The sequence below is a fragment of the Atractosteus spatula genome, chromosome 3 (assembly GCF_055471065.1).
Source record: "Atractosteus spatula isolate fAtrSpa1 chromosome 3, fAtrSpa1.hap1, whole genome shotgun sequence".
NCBI classification, from domain to species: domain Eukaryota; kingdom Metazoa; phylum Chordata; class Actinopteri; order Semionotiformes; family Lepisosteidae; genus Atractosteus; species Atractosteus spatula.
Genome location: NC_142708.1, coordinates 20,115,400 through 20,139,112, shown reverse-complemented (window position 1 = coordinate 20,139,112; position 23,713 = coordinate 20,115,400). Strand labels below are relative to the sequence as shown.

General features: G+C 35.6%; 1 protein-coding gene across 1 annotated transcript; it reads right to left on the bottom strand.

Annotated features, from left to right (window-relative positions):
• Window positions 1-1,333: 1,333 nt before the first annotated feature.
• LOC148837544 (solute carrier organic anion transporter family member 4C1-like) lies at window positions 1,334-23,311 on the bottom strand. Its single transcript, XM_088911475.1, has 13 exons — window positions 23,017-23,311; window positions 20,238-20,501; window positions 19,425-19,619; window positions 18,732-18,828; window positions 18,276-18,397; window positions 16,898-17,013; window positions 16,604-16,748; window positions 11,095-11,290; window positions 8,864-9,017; window positions 7,670-7,851; window positions 6,591-6,655; window positions 2,991-3,128; window positions 1,334-2,272 (listed from the first exon to the last, which is right to left on the bottom strand). The coding sequence occupies exons 1-13, from the start codon at window positions 23,207-23,209 to the stop codon at window positions 2,160-2,162; spliced, it is 1,980 nt and encodes a 659-aa protein (XP_088767601.1). The 5' UTR covers window positions 23,210-23,311; the 3' UTR covers window positions 1,334-2,159.
• Between the last annotated feature and the right edge of the window lie 402 nt (window positions 23,312-23,713).

Sequence of the window (23,713 nt, the reverse complement as noted above, 5' to 3'; positions counted from 1 at the left end):
GTTATGTGAGTCTACGTGTGTGACTGTTGCATTTTTCCCCATCCTGGTCTGTGGTCTCAGGTTCCCACCCTGTACTGGCTGGTCTCTGTTAGTCAGGACCTTCACCCTCCCTAGGTCCTTTCTACTACCTGGTGAGAACAGCTATGCAGAGTAAAGCTATGTGGAGCGGTGGTTCTGTGGCTCAGGATCTGCGCCTGTGGCTGGAAGGTTGCCGGTTTGTATCCAGCGGTCGGCAGAGGAATCTGACTCCGTTGGGCCTCTGAGCAAGGCCCTTAACCCCAGCTGCTCCAGGGGCGCCGTATGAATGGCTGACCCTGCCCTCTGACCCCAAGCTTCTCTCCCTGTCTGTGTGTCTCACAGAGAGCAAGTTGGCGTATGTGAAAAAAGACAAATTCCTAATACAACAAAATATATATGGCCGATAAAGTGACCTTAAAAAAATGCCATTCAGATTATTCTCATTACCACTTTTCTGTGTTTGTTGCCAGTATTACAATTTGGTTGTATGATTGGTTCTGTTTTAGGTAAGTGCTCAACAATAAGTATTTTTTAACTATGTATAGGTCTTCCACACTTTGTCCTTAGAAACAAAACAAGTATAAGCTTTTCCAAAAAGATCAGAAGAGAAGGGAAGACTAATAACAGATACTTATAAATAATATGAGAATAACACAAATATATTACATTAAAAAATAATACAAAAATACGCTCTTTTTTGGCTTACAGTTGACATACTAGACATAGTGTTATCCAAGTATACTGTACATCATTTTTGTTTTCTGGTTCTTTGTCAGTGAAATACCTGAATTTTCCTTTATGTGGGAGAAAAGGTATGCAATGTCTCCAATGTCAAGTGTTCTTACCTCCTGTTAAAGACCATAGCTACAGTATTTCTACTTGTATTAATTACACTTGAGGTCAACACATGATATGATGGTATTTTTGAAATAGTGTATTGTGTATACATATACTATATAATTTAAAAAGTAAGAAACTTTCAGACATTGATTAAAAGTGGTACAGGTTTGTAATCTTAATATTAGATAGATAAAATGCTTTGTAGTCTTTTTACAACTATTGCATGGAATGGTTTAATTTCAATGCAAGGTATTTTAACATATTTAAACTATTAACCTATTTTGTAAAACTGTGTGAATCTATGCAAACATGATTTTCTGTTACTTACTAGATTCCTTTACAGACCAGACACATTCCTTTCTTTTAAGACTTTTTTACTCATTTTAACCAAAGAATCAGTACCAGCAATTAATTTGCTCATAACAAAGACCATTAAACACAAAAAATATATTTTAATTTAGTAGCTAATTTTATATTAATATCCTGTTTAGTGATATTTATATTAATATTAAAAGATATCATGTCAAATGGACTGGTAAACTACATTGTGTGAATGAGTAATTCAACAGAACCTTAGGAAAGCTGTGCTTTGAGAGAAAGCAAGACAATTAAGAAGTTAAACATTTCAGTGTCATCGCTCGATAGGGATACTGATCACTGTAGTTTTGCTGTAAAGCTCATTTGCCTATTTAAAAGGCATAATTATATTCTGCAAAGGAACAAGTAATAGGTTTATTCCATGCTGAAAAAAAGAAGAGAGAAAACACAACGTTTCGGCCGTGGAGCCTTCTTCAGGTGTGAGAGAGACAAGGCTTGTCTTACTTGTTCCTTTGCAGCCTACGCATGCTGACGCAGCTACCCACCTGAATAATTATATTCTTAACATAATATGGTGCAAAACATAATTATGTACAATACAGTATTCCATGAAATCAGGTGGAAGGAGACATGTTAAGTAATATTTTTTTTCTGAGTCACTAGAATTAAAATGCTTAAAACACTGTACAGTATATACTGCAGTTTCATTTGTTGAATAGTGAATTTGTATATTCAGAATACTTTATATGTTTATATTGCAGCATTTCATAATAATGTGCAGTCAGTCTATGAATTTTACATACCTTAGTTGTTTGGAATATTTCCTTGAAAGTGTCCTTTACATTCATAGCCCTCATAAAAAGATTCAGTCAACATCAGTCTTATCATATTTCTGGGTAGAAATGCTAACGCCTAGAACTAGATAGCATACTTTGCATTTCTGACCACATTGCTTATTTACATCTAGTCAGACCAGTTGTAAGTCAAGATAAAGCCGTCTCCTCCATTTGTGTAAAAGCAACTTTTTCTTTTGGAGGCTTGTAGAGGTATAATGCCACTGAGTTAAAAATAATAGTCATCGACTTGCACACTGCACCTAGACAAGAAAAGAAACTTTATTAGAATCACTACTAGGGGGCAGTATATTTACATGTTATTCCTTTTCAATAATGACCACACAAATCAAATTAACCATAGATGTCTAAAACATTTACGGCATTTCACAGTGTGTACTAATATGGACTCAAGTATGTATTGAAATAACATATTTAGGAGGTCTCTTTTTGCATTGAAGAGTGAAGAAACAGGTAGTGAATGTAAGTAAAAATTTTTTAAATGCAGCAGACCAATCTCATTCCTTTGCACCCACCAGACTTTTGGCACCACTTTCTAATTCTTCTTGGCCCAGATGATCAGGCGACACTCTCTGCCATCCTGACTATCTCTACCCTGTTTGTCCTTTGAGCCAGAAGAATCCAGAAGGCAACCTAATACCATATGTAAAAGCACACAGACCTTTTCAAGGAAAAAAAACAACTAATTCAGTTATTCTATGACCTATGAGAAGGATATCTACAGTAACTCCAGTCACAGTGGGCAACAGGAGGACTTATGGCTTGATCATGGGGAGGACATACAAAGTCCATGCATATACTGTAGGACTATACTACTCAATATAATAATGCTATATAGTGTGGTATTACTATAATAATATACAGTACTACACAGGCAAGTACAAGTCTAACATTCTCTTCAGTGAAATGCTATTATTATTGCTATTATTATTTTTGAGGAATTACATAAAAACTACTCACACATAAATGTAAAAGAATAAGCTATTTTGCTGTTGTCATAGATCCAGCATGCACCTTTAGTTCCACAAGAGTTTACATCCCATTGGGTACAAGAATAGTCCATGGCAGCACCTAAAATCACAGGTCCGGGGATTGTACCTACAGTATGGTATGATAAGAACATGTTATCAATCAAAAGAACAAAACACAAAATGACTAACTATTATGTTTGCTGTTATTATTTTAAACAGTAATTATTTAAATGTGGCTGATAAATGGCTTCATAATCCCTTCATAACTACTTCACAAGACATTATAATCACATGCATAATGCTTTACTGTATAGGGACATGTGCAAATGACATAATGTGTACATCAGAGATCATGACATTTTAGCAGAATTTATAGCATTTGGTATGTTATGATGCTAGTTTATCAGTTAAATTTCCTGATATCTATAAACAACAATAAAATAGGGTTTATTACAAAAATATAGTGCATGAATATAATTATTGCAGAAATATGTTTTCAGTAATTCTTTATCAAAAGCAGAATGCAAGGTATACAGCAGATTTGCTTGAGTACATCAGTGTGATGATTTACAGTAGAAATGCTTTGAAAATTTGAATGAAAGGAACGAAATGTGCTGGACAAAACATTTTCTTCCTCCCAAAAATCAAACTTTGAAATGGGCTGACTAGAAGTGTATAAAATAAAGTACTGGGTTCATGATGATCCTATTTTTTATATTTCATATGTCAGAAGAATTTTGAAAAAGTTGCATAACTCAATGCACCTCAGAAACAGCGGCTTTGCACTTCCTGAGGTGTCACATACAATATTTACACAATAATAAGAACATCAGTAAACACTTCATTTTTATCATTTATAAATGTAATCTGCTGGGAGGTAAAAAAACTCCACTTGTTAGTGAAACTATTTTATGACCCCATGAACTTCATATTTCAAATTTATGTGCTTGGTTCTACCTGGCAAGCAGAGGAAACGCCCAGAATTTTCAATGGTATGATTTACTCAGCGATGCAATAGCTGTTGTGAAATATGAAGGGGTCATTGTTGCCTAGTAACAGGTGTGACCGTCTTGTGAGAGAAAGAGGTCAATTTGTTTTACAGCAGCAGACAATACAGTATAAAGGAAACCTACAAACAATACACATATACATGGACAAAAGACTGATGAAACGTGATCAACAACAAGATATCAACCTTAAAATGTTTAAGCTTCCATAAGAAAACAGATTCTGTTGCCTGAATCAAATGTTTACTTCAAAATGTAACTTGCAGTCCAAAATAGTCACCAAATACTTGTCTATCTACCATCTACACTGATTGACCCCTGAAGAGTGGGGTTCTGTGGGTTCTTCCTGAAATCAATTGCCATGTCTTTGGTCTCAGAGACTTTCAACTTCAAAACCTTTTGTTCCCACCAAGTGGCAAACTTATCTACAACTGGTCCATAGCTTCACTCATGTTTTTGCAACAGCCTAATAACAGAACCATCTGCAAATGTAATAATGTGCCTTTAGTGGTGATGTCTGACAATTATTTGTGTACAGAATGAACAAAAAGCAACAGTGACAACCCTGGAGGGAACCTGTGGAAGAACACAGACAAAACATTGCTGACTCTCACCCTCTGAGTCCTGTCTGTAAGTAAGCTCATGCCTGACGATTGTGAGGAACCAACCAACAAAGACACCTCACAAATAGTTGTGAGAGATCTGTACAGTGAGGCTGTATGGATTGCAACAATTGTGGTTATGTTTCAGGGTGTTGCCATGGTTTGTGGTTGGGAGTGTTGCTGTTAAAAATTTTGTACATGAAAAAATTCCTGTGTAACTCTGTACTGGGGCAAGTATTGTGTTGAAACATAAACTGTCTGCCAGGTTGCACTAACGGGGGGGGAGAACAATGTTCTCCACGTTGTGTCTGACAGCAAGACTGCCTGACTATAGACTTGTAACAAGTTCCAAGGATTAGAGTTTAAAAGTGTAAGAAAAGAACAAAACCCAGATCCCTCAAATCACTGGTCCTAAAATGTAAATAGCAGCCTTTAGACTCCCTATGGCATCATCAATCCAGCAATCCTTTGATTTAGCGGAAGAGTTTTTCAACTTTTTTGCTCACATGACCAGCCAGACATCCCTGAAGCCAAGTAAATTTGAGCTCTTGTATCATTCATTGTTGCTTTTGTCAATTGAATCCTGCTTTAGAAGTGTTCAAGATGAAGGTTCCATCCTATCTCGGTGGGATGGTAAGGTGTTTGTCATGACAAAGACAGTCATTAACACTACTGGTTGTCCGAACACAAGCCTACAGAGGAGAAACAGTTGCTAGGAAATTATATTAGTTTGGTGTACAACAAGAATTCAATGATATATAGTTTTTATAGTACTGGGATGCACTTGCATTAAAATATCTTTACACCAAATGACATTCCATGAAATTTGGACAATTTTTTACGTTTGTGGCACACTTGTCATCAATTCAGAAACAGCTACCGAAATATTTTTCTGCATAATAAAATATCCCACAGGCTTTAATTGTTAATTTAGATTGATATATTCATATTATAGATTCTCCATTTAAAATCAAGAAATAATGGGATTTCTCGCTGTATAGTATGACCACTGTTTGTTAGTTTCATTAGATGACGAAATATAATGCATTTACTTCTGCATTTCAGGCTCATAAAGAGACAGGATCTCTGGGCAACAGCAAGAAAGGTAGCTATTATGAAAAAAAAATCATACATTACTAAGAAATTGGAGTGGCTACTCTACAAACACGGGCACCAGCTACTAATGACATGACAGAGGAAGTCTATGAATTAAAGAAAGAATTAGTGCCGGACTCACAATCCTAGATACTCTCGAGCAATTGTCCTCGGGTGCCCCAATCCATTTATTTTTAAGGTCATCTTTAATCAAATTTGTATAATTTAGGAAATCCTTTAAGATATTGACCAATTAAGAACGCCAAGCAAAAATAATTTTAGTGCATAATTTAGTATTATTATCTTCATACTGGAGTAACATGGTTCCACAGTGGTTAGCAATGCTGCCTTGCACTCCAGGGGTGCTGTCTGAGTTGACTTTGTATTGTCTCCCCGTGTTTGTGTGGGTTTCCTCTCACAGTCTAAAGACATTCTGGTAGGGTAATGACTTTCTGGGAGAACTGGCTCTGATGTACAGTAAGTGTGTGCGTGTCTGTGTGTATTCTGTGATGAACTGGCATCCCATTGAGGGTGTATCCTACCTTGCACCTGTTGTTTGCTAGGATAAGCTCCAGCTCCCCTACAACATTGTATTGGAACTATTTTTGCAAATGGATGAATCGTTATGTTGGTTTTAGTAGGTAAATGTGCTCTGTTTTTTCTGTACTTTTTACTATTGTTTTTGTGCATTACATGGATGCTACTATTGCACAGCACTTTGAGTTTCTTGAAAAGTACCCATGGACATGAAAATTTCTGTTGTTATTATTAGTAGTATACAGTACATACACTTATATGATAATTGAGGGAATTACAAATTTCCTTTAGAACTCTTTAGGTTACTTTTTCAATTATATTATAAAAACTAACATGTGTTGTACTCACCAAATATCCTTAAGAGGACTGACTGAATTCCCAGAGCAAAAGGACGCTGTGTTGGTGGCACACATCTAAATGTTCAAAATCAAAAGTTTTTAGTATCTTTTTTTATTACACATTTTGATTTTATTACACAGAAATTGACATTACCACTTTACAGACAGCTCAACAGAATCAATAATGTATCCATTTAAAGGGAAATGTGTTTGAATTAGCAATACAGTGTAAATCTATGTGTAAAACAATTATTTGATTGTTGATTTATTGAAATTAATTTTTAATCTTGATGAGTTACCATTGAAGTGTAGCCAAGTGGAACTATTTCTTTTAAAATTATTATAAACTGATGATAAAATTTAGGTGTATTAATACTCCTTTTTAGTAACATTTTCTTTATTTCATTTTACTTAGATGGCACAGTGGTTAGCATTGCTGCCTTGCAGCACTGGAGCCCTGTGTTCAATTCCAGACCTGGGGTGCTATCTGTGTGGAGTTTGTATGTTCTCCCCATGTTCATGTGGGTTTCCTCCCACAGTCCAAAGACATGCTGGAAGGTTAATTGTCTTCTGGGAAAGTTGGGATGTATGTGTGTGTCTGCCCTATGATGGGTTGGCATTCCAATCTAGGGTGTATCCTGCCTTGTGTTTGCTGCTTTCTGGGATAGGCCCTTACGACTCAGAATTGAATGAAGCAGATAAAAACTGGATGGATGGATTTTTCTTGGGCTAAATGACAAAAGTTTCACAAGGGAATTTATTTAATGTCCATATTCAGTAATACTGTATAATACTGCATTGTAGATATTGGTGTTACAATATGTATAATCTACTGTAGGATATTGTACAAATCCCTGGTATTAGATTCACTCTTCAAGTACATAGTAAACCATTCCTTCTTATTTGCTTAAAAAACAAGTGTTGTACCGCTGTTTGCTCTATTTGTATCTGAATGTTATGTATTAGTACTTTCAAAGCAAGTTACATTTAGAGCCCCAGAAGACATGCAAAGCAAATAGAACAAAAACAAGACAATTAAGTAAATAACACAGTATTTATATTTAACATTAAGCAGGTGATAGACCATACCTCAAGGTAGCTGTAGTAATGGGAGTTGATCCGAAGAAGGTGAAAATAGCAAAAAGCAGGCTTAATCCAATAAAAACAGGCTTGGAGCTGCACTTTGTTTCACACTTCCCTCCATATGCTTTGGCATAATTTTCAGAGATGGAAGTATTTGTAAATCCAATGCAAGTGCAGTTATAATAAACCTTATGGGAAGAGAAAAAAAAATGTAATTATGTTAATGGATTTTTTTATAAATAGCTGAAGAACAAGGGAAGGAAATTATTCTGTGTTGGATGAATTATGAATTTATAATGTAATACCAAATATATTTAGTCTAATACTGAGCATTAGCTTATTTGGTCTGTTAATATACTATGCAGTATGTACATGCCAAAATCATGGTATAATAGCATTAATATCTCTAAAATGTATAGAGGTCAGAAGGTTTTATTATTTCAGCATGTATTTACTGTTACATTACATGTACTGTATTTAGCATGAGATGAGAAAAATCATGCAGTAAATAAGAATTGAAACTCATTCACAACTGATACTCGTACACAAGTGAAATTCCTTCCTGTATACAACAGGTAAATTACCAAGTTAAGACTGTCACTGAGATGTTGTCTCTAAATTAGTGCTGCTCAGACGTATTGTGTGTCCCAAAATGTGTACCCTATGATGTATTTTAGACACATTTGACAATGTATCAAATGTGAAGTAGTTGCATATAACCACTTCTGAAGTGTATTGTCCATACATTTAAAATTGAATACCCAGATTACATACTGTATGTTACTGTAAGTATACTTGTTATTTCTGTGAGGGGAAAGAGGGGACAGTGGTTTAGATAAGGTGTTAAAAGACTACCGGACATTATTGATCTGAAAGGCATGGATTCTATAAAAAATAGTTTTGAATTTGTTATTTTCAGTTTGTACTCTGCCCTTTCAATTTGGACTCAACAATTGCGTATTTACAGTACTTCTTGTCACAATGACTAATCCTGTACACGCACAGGGAGAAATAATAAAGGCTCAAGGGCTCTTCCATCCCATACATCCATCCATTTTCTAACTGGTTCTTTCAATACAGGGTCGCAGGGGAGCCACAGGTGCAGGGCAAGACACACCCTGGATGGGATGCCAGTCTCTACAGGTCACGTAGTTCATACGTATTTCAGAAGATTAACATTATATTAGACTGAAAGAGTACCTTGGAACTCCCTTGAAGAATTTCATCCTTACATCCTGCAAAGCATGCAGAGAAAAACTGCACCCCATTTTCTCCACAGACTGGACTGTAGTTAGAGTTCTCACATCCGCAGAGTGCATTACAAGAGGCTGTCAGGTTTCCTGTCTTTCCACTGCTGAATAAGAATTGAAAGACATAAAAATAATTAATAATTATTTATTAACTTAATAAAGCAAACTCATGATTTTTTTTTACCTTAAGTGGAATAAATGTTGTCTGACTGCTGCTAACATTTTTATATGGTGTGTAACCTGACTGACCACAGTGCCTGATTTAGTAAGAAATGTAGTCAGCCATATGTCCTCTTCACTCATTATCCAAGGAAACACGTTTAAAACCATGGGGTTCTTCTCAGTTTGTTGTGCAGATCTTTTTTTCCTTTATTTTTGTTGACCCTACTTTGTTACATTATGATAAAATAGAAGACATTATTTAAGATATTGTAAGGTTTGTAATTTCTTTGTTGCTTCAAAAATTTTAAAGGAATGAAATAAGTATTTCTCAAACACAGTAAGGAGGTGTAAGGGGACAGTGGTGACTGCTCAAGGGTATTGTGTTTAACAGAGACCTCTATACACAGGTTTTGCTGCAGGGCTTGGCAGATAATAAAACTGGCACTGCTCTCAGAAATGCAAATTAAGTTATGCTAGTGGAAGCCGACATAGTAGAAGTTATCTAGAGGAGGAACTTTTTAATGGCACAAAAGGAACAAAGTGACAACCTTTTCAGTGCATTTTGATACTGGCAAAAGACATGCCAGGAACATTTTGCAAGGCCTTAACGCATGTTATATATTTTTTTCCCTGTCAGGATTTAAGTTTTGCCTATTTTATCACGTTTTGACAATGATCAATATTGCTGTGTCAATCAGCATGTCAAGTGCTCACCTAGCTTTTTGCATGGATACAGATATTTTCTCTTACACTGAGTTGTTATATATTAATGTCACGTGAACCACTTCAGATTTTAATCAATGGAAAATTACAATAGAATGAGAGACTGAGGACAGCTTTTAAGGGTTCGGATACTTGTAGCATTTAACATTTATTTAAAAACACAATTGATTAACAAATGTGAGGACAACACATTTCCATCTTGTTTGTCTGCAAATAATGTATTAATCCATGAACACTACTCAGGGTTTGTTCAGGAAACATAGTACTCTTCGGTGGTGTCTCAAGGGGAATGTTAGCACTTATTTAATGTTTTTATGACACAGCGCTTTCATAAAGATGGAGAAGAATAAAACATTGCATTAGTTTTAGGATGGAATATATAGAAATATATGTTTATATGTAATAGGCATTAGCATCAGTATGTAATGTAAAATTTTTATATTGTAGCTGTTTATTTTGCACAGCTCAAAAAATACATGAGGTCTCAGACATTGTAGTTGTAATTATTATTATTCAAATTAATTAATAATTATTTTATATGTATTATTATTAGAAAACTTTTAAGAGATCTTTTCTGTGTCTCACAGGAATGAGCATTTAGGTACGGTAGTATGTCAGTCTGTTCACTCTCAGTTCAAGGCATGAAATCTAATTGGACATTAAATAGAAAATGTTGCATACTGGTCTGTAGCACTTTCTGTGGTGAATGCTCGTCAAGTTTTATTCTCAAGGTTTTTAATTAACCAACAATGTTTGATATTTTGTTTCAGAGAACCACAAATGCTTGTTTTACAAAGGGCTGAGGGAGTTTGGAACAAGCTATGTAGCCATTTTGTTGAGAATATTTGTTTCGAAACATATTTAGATAAGAACCTTATGTCAATTAGCTACTAGCAACCAAAACAAAAACTATTATTATTATTATTGACCTTATTATTATACTCTTTGTGTAAAAAAGTGTTTCCTGTCTTGAAAAAGACTCCTTTATTTACAGTGTGTCATTAAAATCTTTGAAATACTTAAACATTGTTGTTAGACATTCTATTTCAAGTTTAAATAGAAGGGATTCCTTTGTCTATACTAATTACCATGACATGCGATACTGCGTATACTGAAACCGAAAGAGAAAAAGATTTCTGTGTTTTAACATTTTTACTGTCAAACTCTCAGTTTCCAATATTATTCCCTGTTTTACTTCTCTGTCTCAGCACTCTACACTAATGACATCAAACCCTTTCATGAAGATTCTGAAGATTTCCTTACCACTTTCACTATTCCTTCTGTCTAGGTACTTACTCATTATAACCAACTGAAATGCCACCAAACGCAGTGTTTGGGCATTCAGTGCTTATGAAAAGCACTGTCAGCAAGAGTGAAGCAATGGATGTGGCGACTGCAACGCGGATCATGCTTTTGCATTTCAGTTTAAAATGAGAAACCACCAAACCTCCCAGCAGTTGACCAACTGCAGCTCCAGGAATTAGCACACTTCCTGCAGAAGTTTAAAAAAAGTATATTAATGAAGGAAGAAAGGACTGTCTTTTTTCTGAAGATCATATTTGAGCAAAATCTCTTATTCATTCATGAGGAGGGTCTAGCATGAGCAGTGTTGTATGATTAGAGATCACTCTTCTCTCAGTGCAGTTATTATGTATAAAGTATTCATTAGAGGATTCAGGGTATGGTGCTGGGTGGAAGGTCTCTCCATGAATGTGAGTGGAATATCTGAAGAAACTCAGTATATGTTTGTGTATATCCTTGCTGAAAGCAGGATTTGCCAGTAGATTTGATTCATGCCAAGAAAATCTCTTTCCCATACCAGAAAGGAAAAAATCCTCTGGGCTCCTACCAAAATGCCAAGGCAGAAGTCATTTCAGATTCCCACAGAAAGCTTTTACATTTTGGGAGTTTATACCAAAGTCTGATTTCACGAGGAATGACGGCAGCCAAAAGCTTGGGAGAAATTAGAATAATTTATTGAGATGTGGAGATTTGGCGTAACCCGCTTGGCTGAGGGCCAACCTCCCGGCCGTTGGACGGGGAGGATAGGACCCCCCATGCGACCAATGGGGTAGCTGCAAAGGTGGAGAGGGGGTGGAGGAGGGATGCAGAAAACGAACGAGGAAGAGGAGAGGGTGACGTTTGATATATATGGAGACCGGTTGCTTACGTCAGGATTAGTGAGAATTGCAGCAGCTGTGTCGAATGAGCTCGGCTGCTTTCATTCCTCCCGAACTTTCATTAAAAACTCCATTAATACACACCGGCAGCTTTAAAGTCTCCTTGGAGAATTAGAAGTTGAAAAACTGGCATTGTTACTACGAAATAGTTAATGCGACATTTAGAAAAATACCTGCAGGATTTAAAATGCTTATGGCCGTTATGTTCTTGATTTCAAGGCAAATGTTTATTTCTTGGCTTAGTTTTCAGGGGTTAAAGAAATCAAAAAAGGTTCAATGGATGCTTCGAGTGGCCATCTTCTGCCTTTCAGTACCATACTGCAGTTGTAAGAACGTGGTCCTCCAAATGAACCTTTTTTACTGAGCCGGCATCTATGAAGTAGAAGTCTGCCAAGTAAAAGATTATTTTTTGCCTACATTTCTAATTACTTGAAACTAGAAGAAAAGCAATGAGGCCTTCAAAGTCTTTCCCCCAAGAGCTGTCTGTGCAGTATCAGGATGAAAGTAGTGGTGTTGCAGAGCTTACATAAGTAATTACACTGTAGGGACAAGTGTAGTTTCTGTTATGGAAATCAGAGCAAGCCTCCTGATGTGCCACGCATGTGCACGATACCATTTCAATGTTTTTGAAGCTGTCACTAGCAAATGCAAGAGTTGTAATAACTTGCATAAGCAGAGGGAGACTTTAACTTCAGATTAAAGTTCCTCCTCCTGCACTATTTCTTTTGAAAAAAATCCCCAAAAGAAACTGTGCATACGAAGGAGTATGGAGAGAGATGTATCTTCCAAATACACTGTCTGGAAGGTTAATTATGAGTGCATTTACTTAAGACACAATTATTGAGTCTGGTTAGCTGAAATTTGTTAAAGCCTGCAGTACATGAACAATTCTAGTAGAAATCAAAATCTGTTTTCTGGTACTGAATATTTTTGTTGAGGTAATTAAGAATAATAGATTTAATTGAGATTTTATATCTTCTATTATTCATCAATTACCTGTTGATTGATGTTCTACAGATATTAATAAAACATATATAGATACTGTGTTCACACTATATACTATATAGCTGTGCTCATACTAACCCTAGGACTATACCAACCCATTTTACATTACTGCTGAATATCAATGGTTAACTTATTAACATTAGCTAATGTTTCGCAATGTTCTTTTTATTTTAATAATCAGACTTCAGCAACTTTGGATTAAACACCTTTATTTAGAAAAACATGAGTGTGTTCATACATACTGTATATGAAACTGCCCATCATAGATATTACAATGTACAGTATATGATGGCTGTGTTCTTTGTTTTTGTTTCTATTGTTAAGATGGATTATTAGTCATTATAAGTGGGACCTAGTGCACCAAAATGTGCTCCAGCTTGGAAGCTAACATTTCATTTGATAAGCAGATGTAGTGTAAAATTTAAAACAAATATAAGCATACAAAACACTCTTTATCCAGTAGGAGGATTCTTCTCACAGCAGAAGAATTTATTAAATCACATTTGTAAAACTTTATGTTCCAACGATACAGGCAGTGTACAACTGCACTATGTAGCCCTTCTTAATTTGACGGTGAGGAGCTTTCAATGAAGATCTAAGGGCAACCATTTTTCTCTGTGCTTTCATGCAGCAATTACTTATTTGATTGAGGGCACTGACCTTATCATTAGAGCTTTGGCACGAGGTTATGATCTCTATATAAAAAAGATCTAGTTCCATTGCTGCAGTGTGTATGTGAGTGTGCTCAATATATACCCCCCCACATAAAAAAGTAATGCGGCAGGAATGTTTTATTTCAACTACTGTTCGCAGATTTATATGCCATACCACAGTTTGAAAAAATAAAATTTCTATTGCTTTATCAAAAAAAATAAACAAATGTAACTTTCTCTGAGATCAGTCTGGTAAGCTCAAATAGAATGAAATGATTGTGACATCTGATTGAAGCAATATATATGTTGTGCCCCTTCAGCAGATGAGTACTGTGATCTGATCTCTTTGTGATTGCAACGACGCATTAACGGTGTGGTAGTACCAAAACAAGTACAAGTTCACTACTGGCTTAAGCACTGAAGGACGATGGAAAAACTAAGCAAGATTTGAAAACACAAAAAATATTTTTCAGGTAACAAGTATCAAATAGTTACTGCTTTTACTCCTTTTACTCATTACAGAACCTAATGATAGTACTTCAGTGAAAGCCTAATTGTAGATTATTCCCTGTTGCTGTAAAGCATTTCTTGTTGTGAAAGATATTTTAAAAGAACCAAGTTTGTCTTATCAGCTTCTCATAACTCTTTGACCTCTCACCTTATCTCGATAGATTGACAGTGTTTATTACACATCCTGGTTTTTCCACATGGCATGAGAGAGATGAGGCCATGACAGTGGAATCCTTATTCACGAGTTTAGAGAACTGCACAGTTGGTTGGCCCTTGTGCTACAGTTTTTATTCTGGTACTCCTGAACCATCTCTGTTTTCCATGATTTTACCATTAATTTGCAATCAATCTTGAATTTAATCTCCTTTTCAAATTTAGCTTCTCTCACCATCTGCTCAATCAAATAGTTCTGATTCCGTTTGGTTAATTCAGCTGAGTTTAGCCAAGAGCTGAGTTCCATGTAATGCTGAAGGAGGATGATTAACAGCAAGTTGGATTCGCTCAGGGAGAAGTCATTGGCCTTTCTTCAGTCCTCATATTTCCCCTTGTCTGCTTCAAGTTAAACGTGTCCGTCTTACCAATTCTAAAAGTAAGCTCTGATTACCCAGATGTCAACACCTGTCAAAGTTTTTTTTAAGTGAGTGGCCCTGTCCGATGCAAAAACGTATCATAAGAATCGACTAAATGACACAATAAGTGTGGGCCAAGTAAAAGTGTGTTTTTACTATTCATTAGGAAGAAAAAAATCTTAGTGCGCACTGCACATTTTATGAGAACATCTACTGTAGACACCACATAAGCTAGCAATAGCATGTCCCTTCCAATCTAACTCCTTCACTACTGAGACTCTCAAAACAGCATCGTCTCAAATCGAACTATGACGAAAGAAAGGAATCCTTCTTTTCAAGGTGCAATATATAACTAAAAACAATCATACATACTATAGTACTGTCCTCTCAGTTATGAATGTTTTACATCACTGTAAATTGTCTATAAACAATCCAAGCCAAGTATTATAAAAGTCTAAAAATCACATCAATCTAACACTAAATGACATGCAGCATATAGTGCATACAATAACCTAGTATCATTGTGTAACTCCCCATCATAAGTATCCTTTTAGAATGTTTTCTCTCACTATTTCCATATCAACATTCTCTTAGAAATAGCTCCAGAATAATTCCAATTGATCCATTTAGGTAACACAGCATTCAAGATTTAATATGAGTACAAGCCTCTTATTATAATTTCTAAAAATAATAATCCACTTTATTCTTCCTTGTTGCTATGTGATGCCTCCATTGTGAATCATCTAAACAGGTTATAAAAAAGACACAGCTTTGTACCAATTCAACACATTCTTTTCTTGTCATGTATAGTAAGCTAAATACAAATAAAATTCTATCACAGGCATAAATACATTTCTTGGGGATGGCTGTTCATTACATTACGTGAGGTAGAAAAAAAACTCCATGCATTATGATATCTATGGAATTACTGTCACCAATGGAATTCTGGAAAGCAATGGAAATTAAAACAAAGTTTGACTACAAAAATAGGTTTGATCTTCCTCTTATCTATTCTATTACCTTTTAGAAAGTTATTTCAGAAAAGTTAATTGGAATAACAATTAAGAACATAGATGCATTAATTGTTACTAACATAGTCTGGACGGGTAGAAGCTTCTATTCACTTATCAAATAATATTGTAACCCAAAATTGATTTCTTTCATGGTAGAACTAATCCATTACATTTATCTTTTATTCTGGGCATGGGTAATTCCAGTGGGATCACTACAATTTTCAGGAAAGGTGCAATGGGAATCCAAATAACACATTCACTGTTACAGCATATTAGGTGTAAAAATAACTGGTAAATTAAACTTTGAAAACAGATCTTTTGCACAGAATTGTTCATTGAACCATGTCTGTAGCATGCAATTCTATCAGTGCCATATTGTACCTTTACAAACCGGCAAGACATCTGGGAGTCCACATCTTGACACGCAAAGTGTAACAAAAGTGACTCAGTCAGATGATTCAAAGTAACTAGGCTAGTGCAGGTGCTATCTGGAGCATTTAGTGTAGTTTGACTTTCAGCCTTCAGGTCTGGGTCCAGACTGAATGAAAGCTTTTCTCTTGATTTTAGTGTAGACCTCAATGAGCGTTAGATTATTACATATACAATATGCATAATTTGCATAATTTGACACCATTGGGGGCAGATCGTAAGAAAAGAAGGAAGGGTCTGATGATAATTAAGATTAATGTATCTTTTTAAGTCCCCAGTTTCAACCTACTGTACAGGTGGGTCATGCTAGATTGGTAATTTAGAAACAATATGATGTGATATCTGTTAATACTGTATGTGGTGCTGTACAATATTTTGTGTGGAATTTCACTTTCAGTTCTATAGATGCTTTTGTGAGCAGTAACAAAATGCATATGATACTTTACCTCCAAGCGTAGCTGCAGAGCTTGATGTTGTTCCATACTGATTCTCAATGTATTTAGGCATAAATGTTGCCAGTCCAGTCATAAGAAACCCCTCCATACTGATCGTTATACTTAAACACATGAACACAGGATTCTTCAACAGGAGCTAAAACAAATAGAAAGACTCCCTTTTTTTAGGGCACGATTCAACAAATGTTTATAATATACCAGGTGCGTTTACATGCACAGAATTCTTACATACACATTCTTACATGTTGATATAGAGCAGAATAATGTTGGTCTTTTGACGCTTACCACTAATGCCAAAGGAAAATCTTTGAATGTTTTGCCAAAATTCTTTTTTACGGCTATGTTCTCACTCCCATCCTGATGAGCCTGAGAAACCTTCTCTCTCTGAACTCTTGCAGTTCCTATCCAAACACAAATAATGCTTATAAATAACCACAGTGTATAAATTAACAGCAATTCATTGTAAAGCTACTAAGAGAGTATCCATTCCACCCACACAGATTATGGCATAACTGGGGGCAATATGCCATAATGGCATCTTAAAAATGTGAGTCTCGGGGAAAACAAATATATAAACGCACCTGCAAAGAACAGTACATAAACTGCAGCCTTTTATTTACAGTACAGGGAAAATGATAGTCAAAACTATACAGAAAAAAACAGCTCTTTTTTTAACTCTGAGTGCACTTCTTCTAACCCTCTCCTAAAACAAGAAATCTCTCCCTAACTCTCTTCTAATGATTCAGTCAGTGACCCTGGGCTCATTGGTTGTTGGCTTCCTTCCTTTTTTCATTCTCCATTGAGTACAGGCATATAAAAAGATCTGCTTTCTTTCTCAGAGCTCATGGCCCACCTGGAAGCTCACACTTTCCGTTTTTAACCGTCACTTGACCAGCTGCCTTCCTCTAATTGGTCAGGAGACTGAGGATGGCGGGTCATCTTGTTTCCACCTACTGAACTGTCCCCCTTACAAAACCATAAATAGTTCTAGGTTCTATTGTTAAATAATTTGCTTAGAAACACATCAGATTAAGTAACAGAATAGCAAGCAACGGATGGTGGAGACAAGATCGTGGTTCCGGTATAAATCAATTCCCCAAAAACCTGTGAAGAATGCCATCCTCAGTCACCTGAGCAATGAGAGGAAGTACAGTATATTACTGTATATCTGTAGATATATCTCTATAGGCTCTCTTCTTCTCAATTTCCCACAAGGAAGTATTTACAATATGTGTGCAGGAAGCCCAGTTATCATTAATTACTTTTACAGTTTATAAAAAAACAAGTAGGACTGATCTCGGGCTGGTACTACAGTACTTCTGAGAATTAATATCTGAGAATTGGAAATTGTAATTTTGGAAAATGAAATACTAGGATAGTTTATTTATCTTGTCATCAAATAAACTTTGGTTAGAAAAAAAATGCTTTAATGCTACAAAAATGGTTTTGTTCTGTTTCCTTATATTTGAAATACCTGATTAAACCTTCTGTAATTAAATTTATATTCTGCTTGGAAAACACAATATATTTTCTTTTCCTCACCTGCAATTAAAAACATTCTGGTGGCTGGAAAATTTAAATTAACTGTGACATCTTTCTTCCTTATATTTTAAACATCTCAAACATAGATTTATACAAATACATAGGAATAGAATTATTTTACCTGGTAGATGTTTAGGAAATCCCAAAAAAGGAATAACTAGGAGCCAGGATATAGGCCAGGATAGCAAAAATGGAATCCACCAAGCACCTAACCAGCGGGGATCTTCAGGGGTAAGGTCAACACTAAAAATATGTATAGGCTAAAGCTTACACAATCTTATTTTTATACATATTCTAGTGTCAAATAATTTCCACAATCTTCAACTTGGCAGTTTATTCAATTTCTGTAGTTAATTACTGATCAAATATTCATTAACATATGATTCATAATTTAGTTAATTTCACTGTTGATATTAAAAAGTCCTTCAAGATCTCCGATCCTCACAATATAGAAGACAGAAGGAACTTGAAATATGAATTTAATTCTTCAATAGAGAAGTGAGATGAAACATCATTTTACCAAACAGAAAAGAGAAATGATTGATGGGTAGAAACAGCACTTTACACGATAACTTACTTTTGTATTTTATTCACATCAATGTAGATATTCAGGAACTGACCTCCTATAATATAGCCTATAGCAGGACCCAGGACCGCAGTGCCATAGGCTATCCCTTAAAGGGAAATAACAATCAAACATTAACTGAGCATTTTACATTCCCGATTAAAGCAAATTAAATATTTACTTTTAACATAAATCATTTAGAAAGTCCTCTAAGGACCATAGAGGTTTATACAGTATGTGGAATCTAGTACAATAGCAGTAGGAGCAGTATAATAGAAGTACAGAAATAATTCACATTTAACATGTTAGTGCCAAAAACTGTAGATACTGTAAATATATATATATACATGTAACTCAGGAGCTTGGTATGACAGAGGTCCCTGTCTTTTTTTTAAGTTTAAGTCACAAGGGTAAAATTCTGATGGCAAGGCCAATGCACTTCTCAAAGGTAGGCACAGTATTCTGGTTTTATTTCTAAATTATTGCCTCAAATGCACATATTTAATATTTTTCAAGACAAAAGACACTTTTTTTATTTTACTATACATTAACTATGAAATGTTTTTGAGTATAGCAATACATTACACCATTATTGAAGGCAAGGCTTGTAGATCCTACAGTGATCCGCATTTTATGTCTGTGCCATAGAATTTGTATACTGTATGAGCCCTGTTTTGCTTTCAACTCAAAATATTGGTTAGTTACCAATGTAAAGTGAGGACTTTTCTGACGGAACACTGTCATCAATGTAAGCAGTTCCCAGTGTGTATATAGCAGTTCCTCCAATGCCCATAAGCAGCTGACCCAATAGAAAGACATACAGATAGTTGTAGAGTGGTGACAGTTCAGAGGTAGTACAGCCCTTCTCGCTGCTGTTGCTTACAGGGGCTGGACATGTATCTTAAAAAAATAAAACAATGCATCAGCTGTTGGTGAAAAGTTTCATCTGATGATTTCACAGTCAAGTTGCATAAAAAAGGTTTTGTTAAATCTATTATTCCTACATCTAAAAATGCAGATAATACTCTTAACAAACAACTTTCTAATGGACCAGTTTCCATGTACTAAAACACAAAATGTCATGATTTCTATAGAAATTCAGAAATTTAAAGAGAGACAATTAATGTACTGCCTGAGTTTAGGTCTAAGGTCAGAAAAACTTAAAATGTCATGAAGTGTAATAGCAGATCATTTTCTTTTGTATCTCACTAGTGAAATTGAGTCTATTCCATTTATAAATACATCAATTACAACATTCATGTATGTATCAATGAGACAAAAAAATAATAAGAGATCATCCAGAAGGCAGACATTGCTTAAAATAACTTTCACATTCTTAGTCACTAAAAACAGTACAACCACCAATATAAGGGAACAATAATAACCTTATAAGGGAGAGACAAGAACCTTGTTTATGGTTAATAATTAAAATACTTTTCTGGGGTGAACTTTGAGATTAAATCACACACAATTTGCAATTTTAAATGGAGACCATTTTCTTTACAAAGGGAATCTCACCTTTTATTTTGGAACCAAACCTATATAAACCACAATTATAATGTGGCAGGGAAAACACGAATGCTCCAAGTCCCATCATAAAGGCAGAGAAAGCCATCCAACGTGGTTTGTGACCTCTTGCTCCATAAAACGACACAAATAAACATAAAATAGCAAGGGCAATGTCGTAGGTTGAGGCAATTACTCCTGTCAGTGTGCTACTCAACTCATAGCGCTTTTCAATTGTAGATATGCTGATATTTACCAAGCCATTAACCAAAAAACCTGTTGAAACACAGAGAACTTTGTTTAGCTTATTTGTGTTTTATACTGCTTAGACACTTGGATATATTGATAATCACAGATTAAACCGATATATAAGATCACTTTATTGGCCATATACAATTTCTTGTATTAGGAATTTGTCTTTTCACATACTGTACCCCAATTTGCTCTCCATGATAACACAGACACAGAGACAGGGAGAGAAGCTTGGGGTCAGAGCGTAGGGTCAGCCATTTATACAACGCCCCTGGAGCAGTTGGGGTTAAGGGCCTTGCTCAGGGTCCAAAGGGGTCTGCTGGCCGTGGGATACGAACCGGCAACCTTCCAGCCACAGGCGCAGATCCTTCATTCACCACATAAAAAGTGGAATCAAACTGTTCTAAAAGGTTCTATAATTATTATGAGCTTGTTACATGTTGGGTGTTGACGCATATTCAAAACATATTAATAAGTCATGCAAATACATGTGGGAAAACATGCTACCTAACTTTGCGGATAATTATGCACCATATTGTTTGTCCTTCACTATCTCAGCAGTTTCTTATTTGATTCAAGTATAAAACTCAGCACCAAACACAACATCCTTTATTTTCTCTGTATTCACATCCCATTCTTGCCATCTGCTTTGTCTGGCAACCTTACTTCTAATGCGGAAGCATCTCCTTATCAGTACATATACAGTACACCATGAATTTCATTCTTGCATTCCAATGAGGCACAATAATGATGGAAATATCACTTTTCTTTATAACCTTGAACATATCAGTACATTTATAAATAACGTGCATAGCTTTGCAGTAAGTCTTTATGGTTCTAAGCTTCTGTGGTACAGTGATAACGATAAGAAAATCATACTGTTGCGAATAGGACATAATTAAATGGTTGTAACACTGGTTGTAAACTTCTGCTACCTTCAAACAAATCACTGAGTCTTCTGTTAAGTCTTAGGTACAGTCTAATGTTATGTCTAAGTGAAGACATCATGATATCCTCTGTAAATTTATTTTATTGACTAACAGTAATGCAACCAATGGCCATTATATTGTATATGATAGTGAATTTTCTGTGTGTGTTCTATAAAAAAATATTCTTAAAAAATTTTAAAAAGTCACAATTATAAAAGAAGAATTGTATTTTTTTCTATTTAATTTACAAATTTTAAGCTTCAGGATATAAAGTGTTAATAACATAGTATTTAACAGATGTTTCGTGGTTTTACACAAAACAGCTATCTCGCAATGTTTAATGTTCTGACTTTCTTCAAATCTAGAAATACTAGCAAAGGTCAAAAAAGAATTGTAAGGTAATTGTTACATCATAATAACAACAATAAGGCAAGGGGGCTGGTTCAGTATTTGAAGTTTAATAACTTCTGGACTATGTGAACGAGAGATAAAGATAGTCGTCAGAATATGGATTACTACAACAATAACACTTAAAAGTCCTAATAGTAAATTAACAACCCAAACGTATGGGGAAAATGATGTTGTTGCCTTAATGACCCAGATTCCCAGAATCGTGACATTCATAGAACAGTCATATTTCTATGCAGATTGACTTATATATTATTTATAGATAGTGATTGTGAATATACAGTATATACTGTAATGTACAGTATTTTATAGAGTTGAAAACAGTTGAGGTTCTGTATCACATAAATCATACGGTGTCCATGTTACACCTGGTGGTGAAATACAGTATACAGGGTTGGGTTCTAGTTACAAGCTGGGTCTATTAATCCTGTACTGGGACTGAATTGATCTGTTCTTAGCACCTTTGGGTGGTCATGTCATCTGGATGTCAGACTCCAGGCTTCAAAAGAAGGTTGTCTTCTCCCAGCTAAGCCAAGGCAATTCCACCAGGGGAGGCCAGAAGAAGCATTTCAAAGATATAGTAAAAGCAAACCTGAAGAAATGCAACAGCTATTTCACCCGTTGGAAATTCATGGTCCCCCAACCAGACAGAGAAATATTATTTGGGGAAAAGCCCAGCATTTTTAGTAGATATCAGAAGGAGAAAACAAAGCAACAGCGTCAAAGATGTTCTGCTCACTATCATCAGTTTACGCTGTATATAACCTGATATCTCCAGAGAGAATATCTGTCAACCTGTCAAAGAGTGTGCAGAACTCACAGTGGCCTTATCATTCACCTTTGCACTGAGTTGTGAGGGATAGCCAATAAATGCTTATTCTACTTGCAATAAAGCACTAGAATGATATGGAATTTAAACTTGCATTTCTGATAATTATGGTACAGCTATGGTACACTAGCAAAAATATGTGAAGATGTTGTATTACTGTACATGTAGAGAGCGCTCTTTCAAAGAACGCCCTTAACTCTCCGAAAGCAACTTTGCAAAACATAAAATGTAGATCAACAGTAGTACTGTGATGAAACAGACAAGCACGATTAATAATAGAAATAAATGGATTGAGCTATCAAGTGCAGTGACACCTACAGAATGAAACCAAAGTTTCTTCTGTAAACATTAGCTATCAGTGAAATATTCTTACCTTGAACAACTGCTAACAGACAATAAAAGACTAGGAATCCTTTGGGGTTGTTGCAGCACTGTAAATAATGTGGAGTAAAGCCACCCCACGAACAAGGACCTTCTATAGGCTCCTCTTCCACCTCTTCCCTGGGCTCTTCTGGTTTGTGCATCTCTTCACTGTTAAAGGCTGGATTTTCTATTCCTTTGCTCATTTTTAACTTTTAAAAAATAATAGCTCAATGTTCCAGAAATGCTGTCCTCTCCCACAAGTTAACACATACAGTATGCACCTTTTGGTGCCTTTCTTCTGAAATACTGTTTTTCAAAGTGAAAATGAATGTCGTCCCTAGGGTGGAAGCTGGTGTATTGTAGTACAATACTTCTGCAAACCATAGATTTGCATGTGTAACCTGCCTCCTGACTGTTTAGAGCTAAGCTCCTCCTTCTAAAATAGTTTGCCATTCTCAGTCTTCACAGTAGGCTTGGACTGCTTGTGCAATGTACAGTACTGCAGTTTGCAGTGCCATAGTTTCTGAGCTCAGTTTCATATTTCTTTAATCTCCAGCTGGGCTGTGCAGCAACTATCGAGACAGGGCACCTAAATGGGGACCTGAAACTGAATCTGTACTATGTCACGAAAAGGTACCATTGTTGCAAACCACCCACACCATTGTTTAATAACTTCCCTGAGAGCAATGTATTCTTGTACTACAAAC

Bases quoted from the DNA above. Each gene is read 5' to 3' on its own strand.
- LOC148837544 (XM_088911475.1), bottom strand. From the start codon at position 23,209: ATGAGCAAAGGAATAGAAAATCCAGCCTTTAACAGTGAAGAGATGCAC. The intron at 20,502-23,016 runs GTAAGAATATTT...GTGTTTCAACAG, and splicing joins TCTGTTAGCAGTTGTTCAAG to GTTTTTTGGTTAATGGCTTG. The intron at 19,620-20,237 runs GTGAGATTCCCT...TATTTTTTTAAG, and splicing joins GTTTGGTTCCAAAATAAAAG to ATACATGTCCAGCCCCTGTA.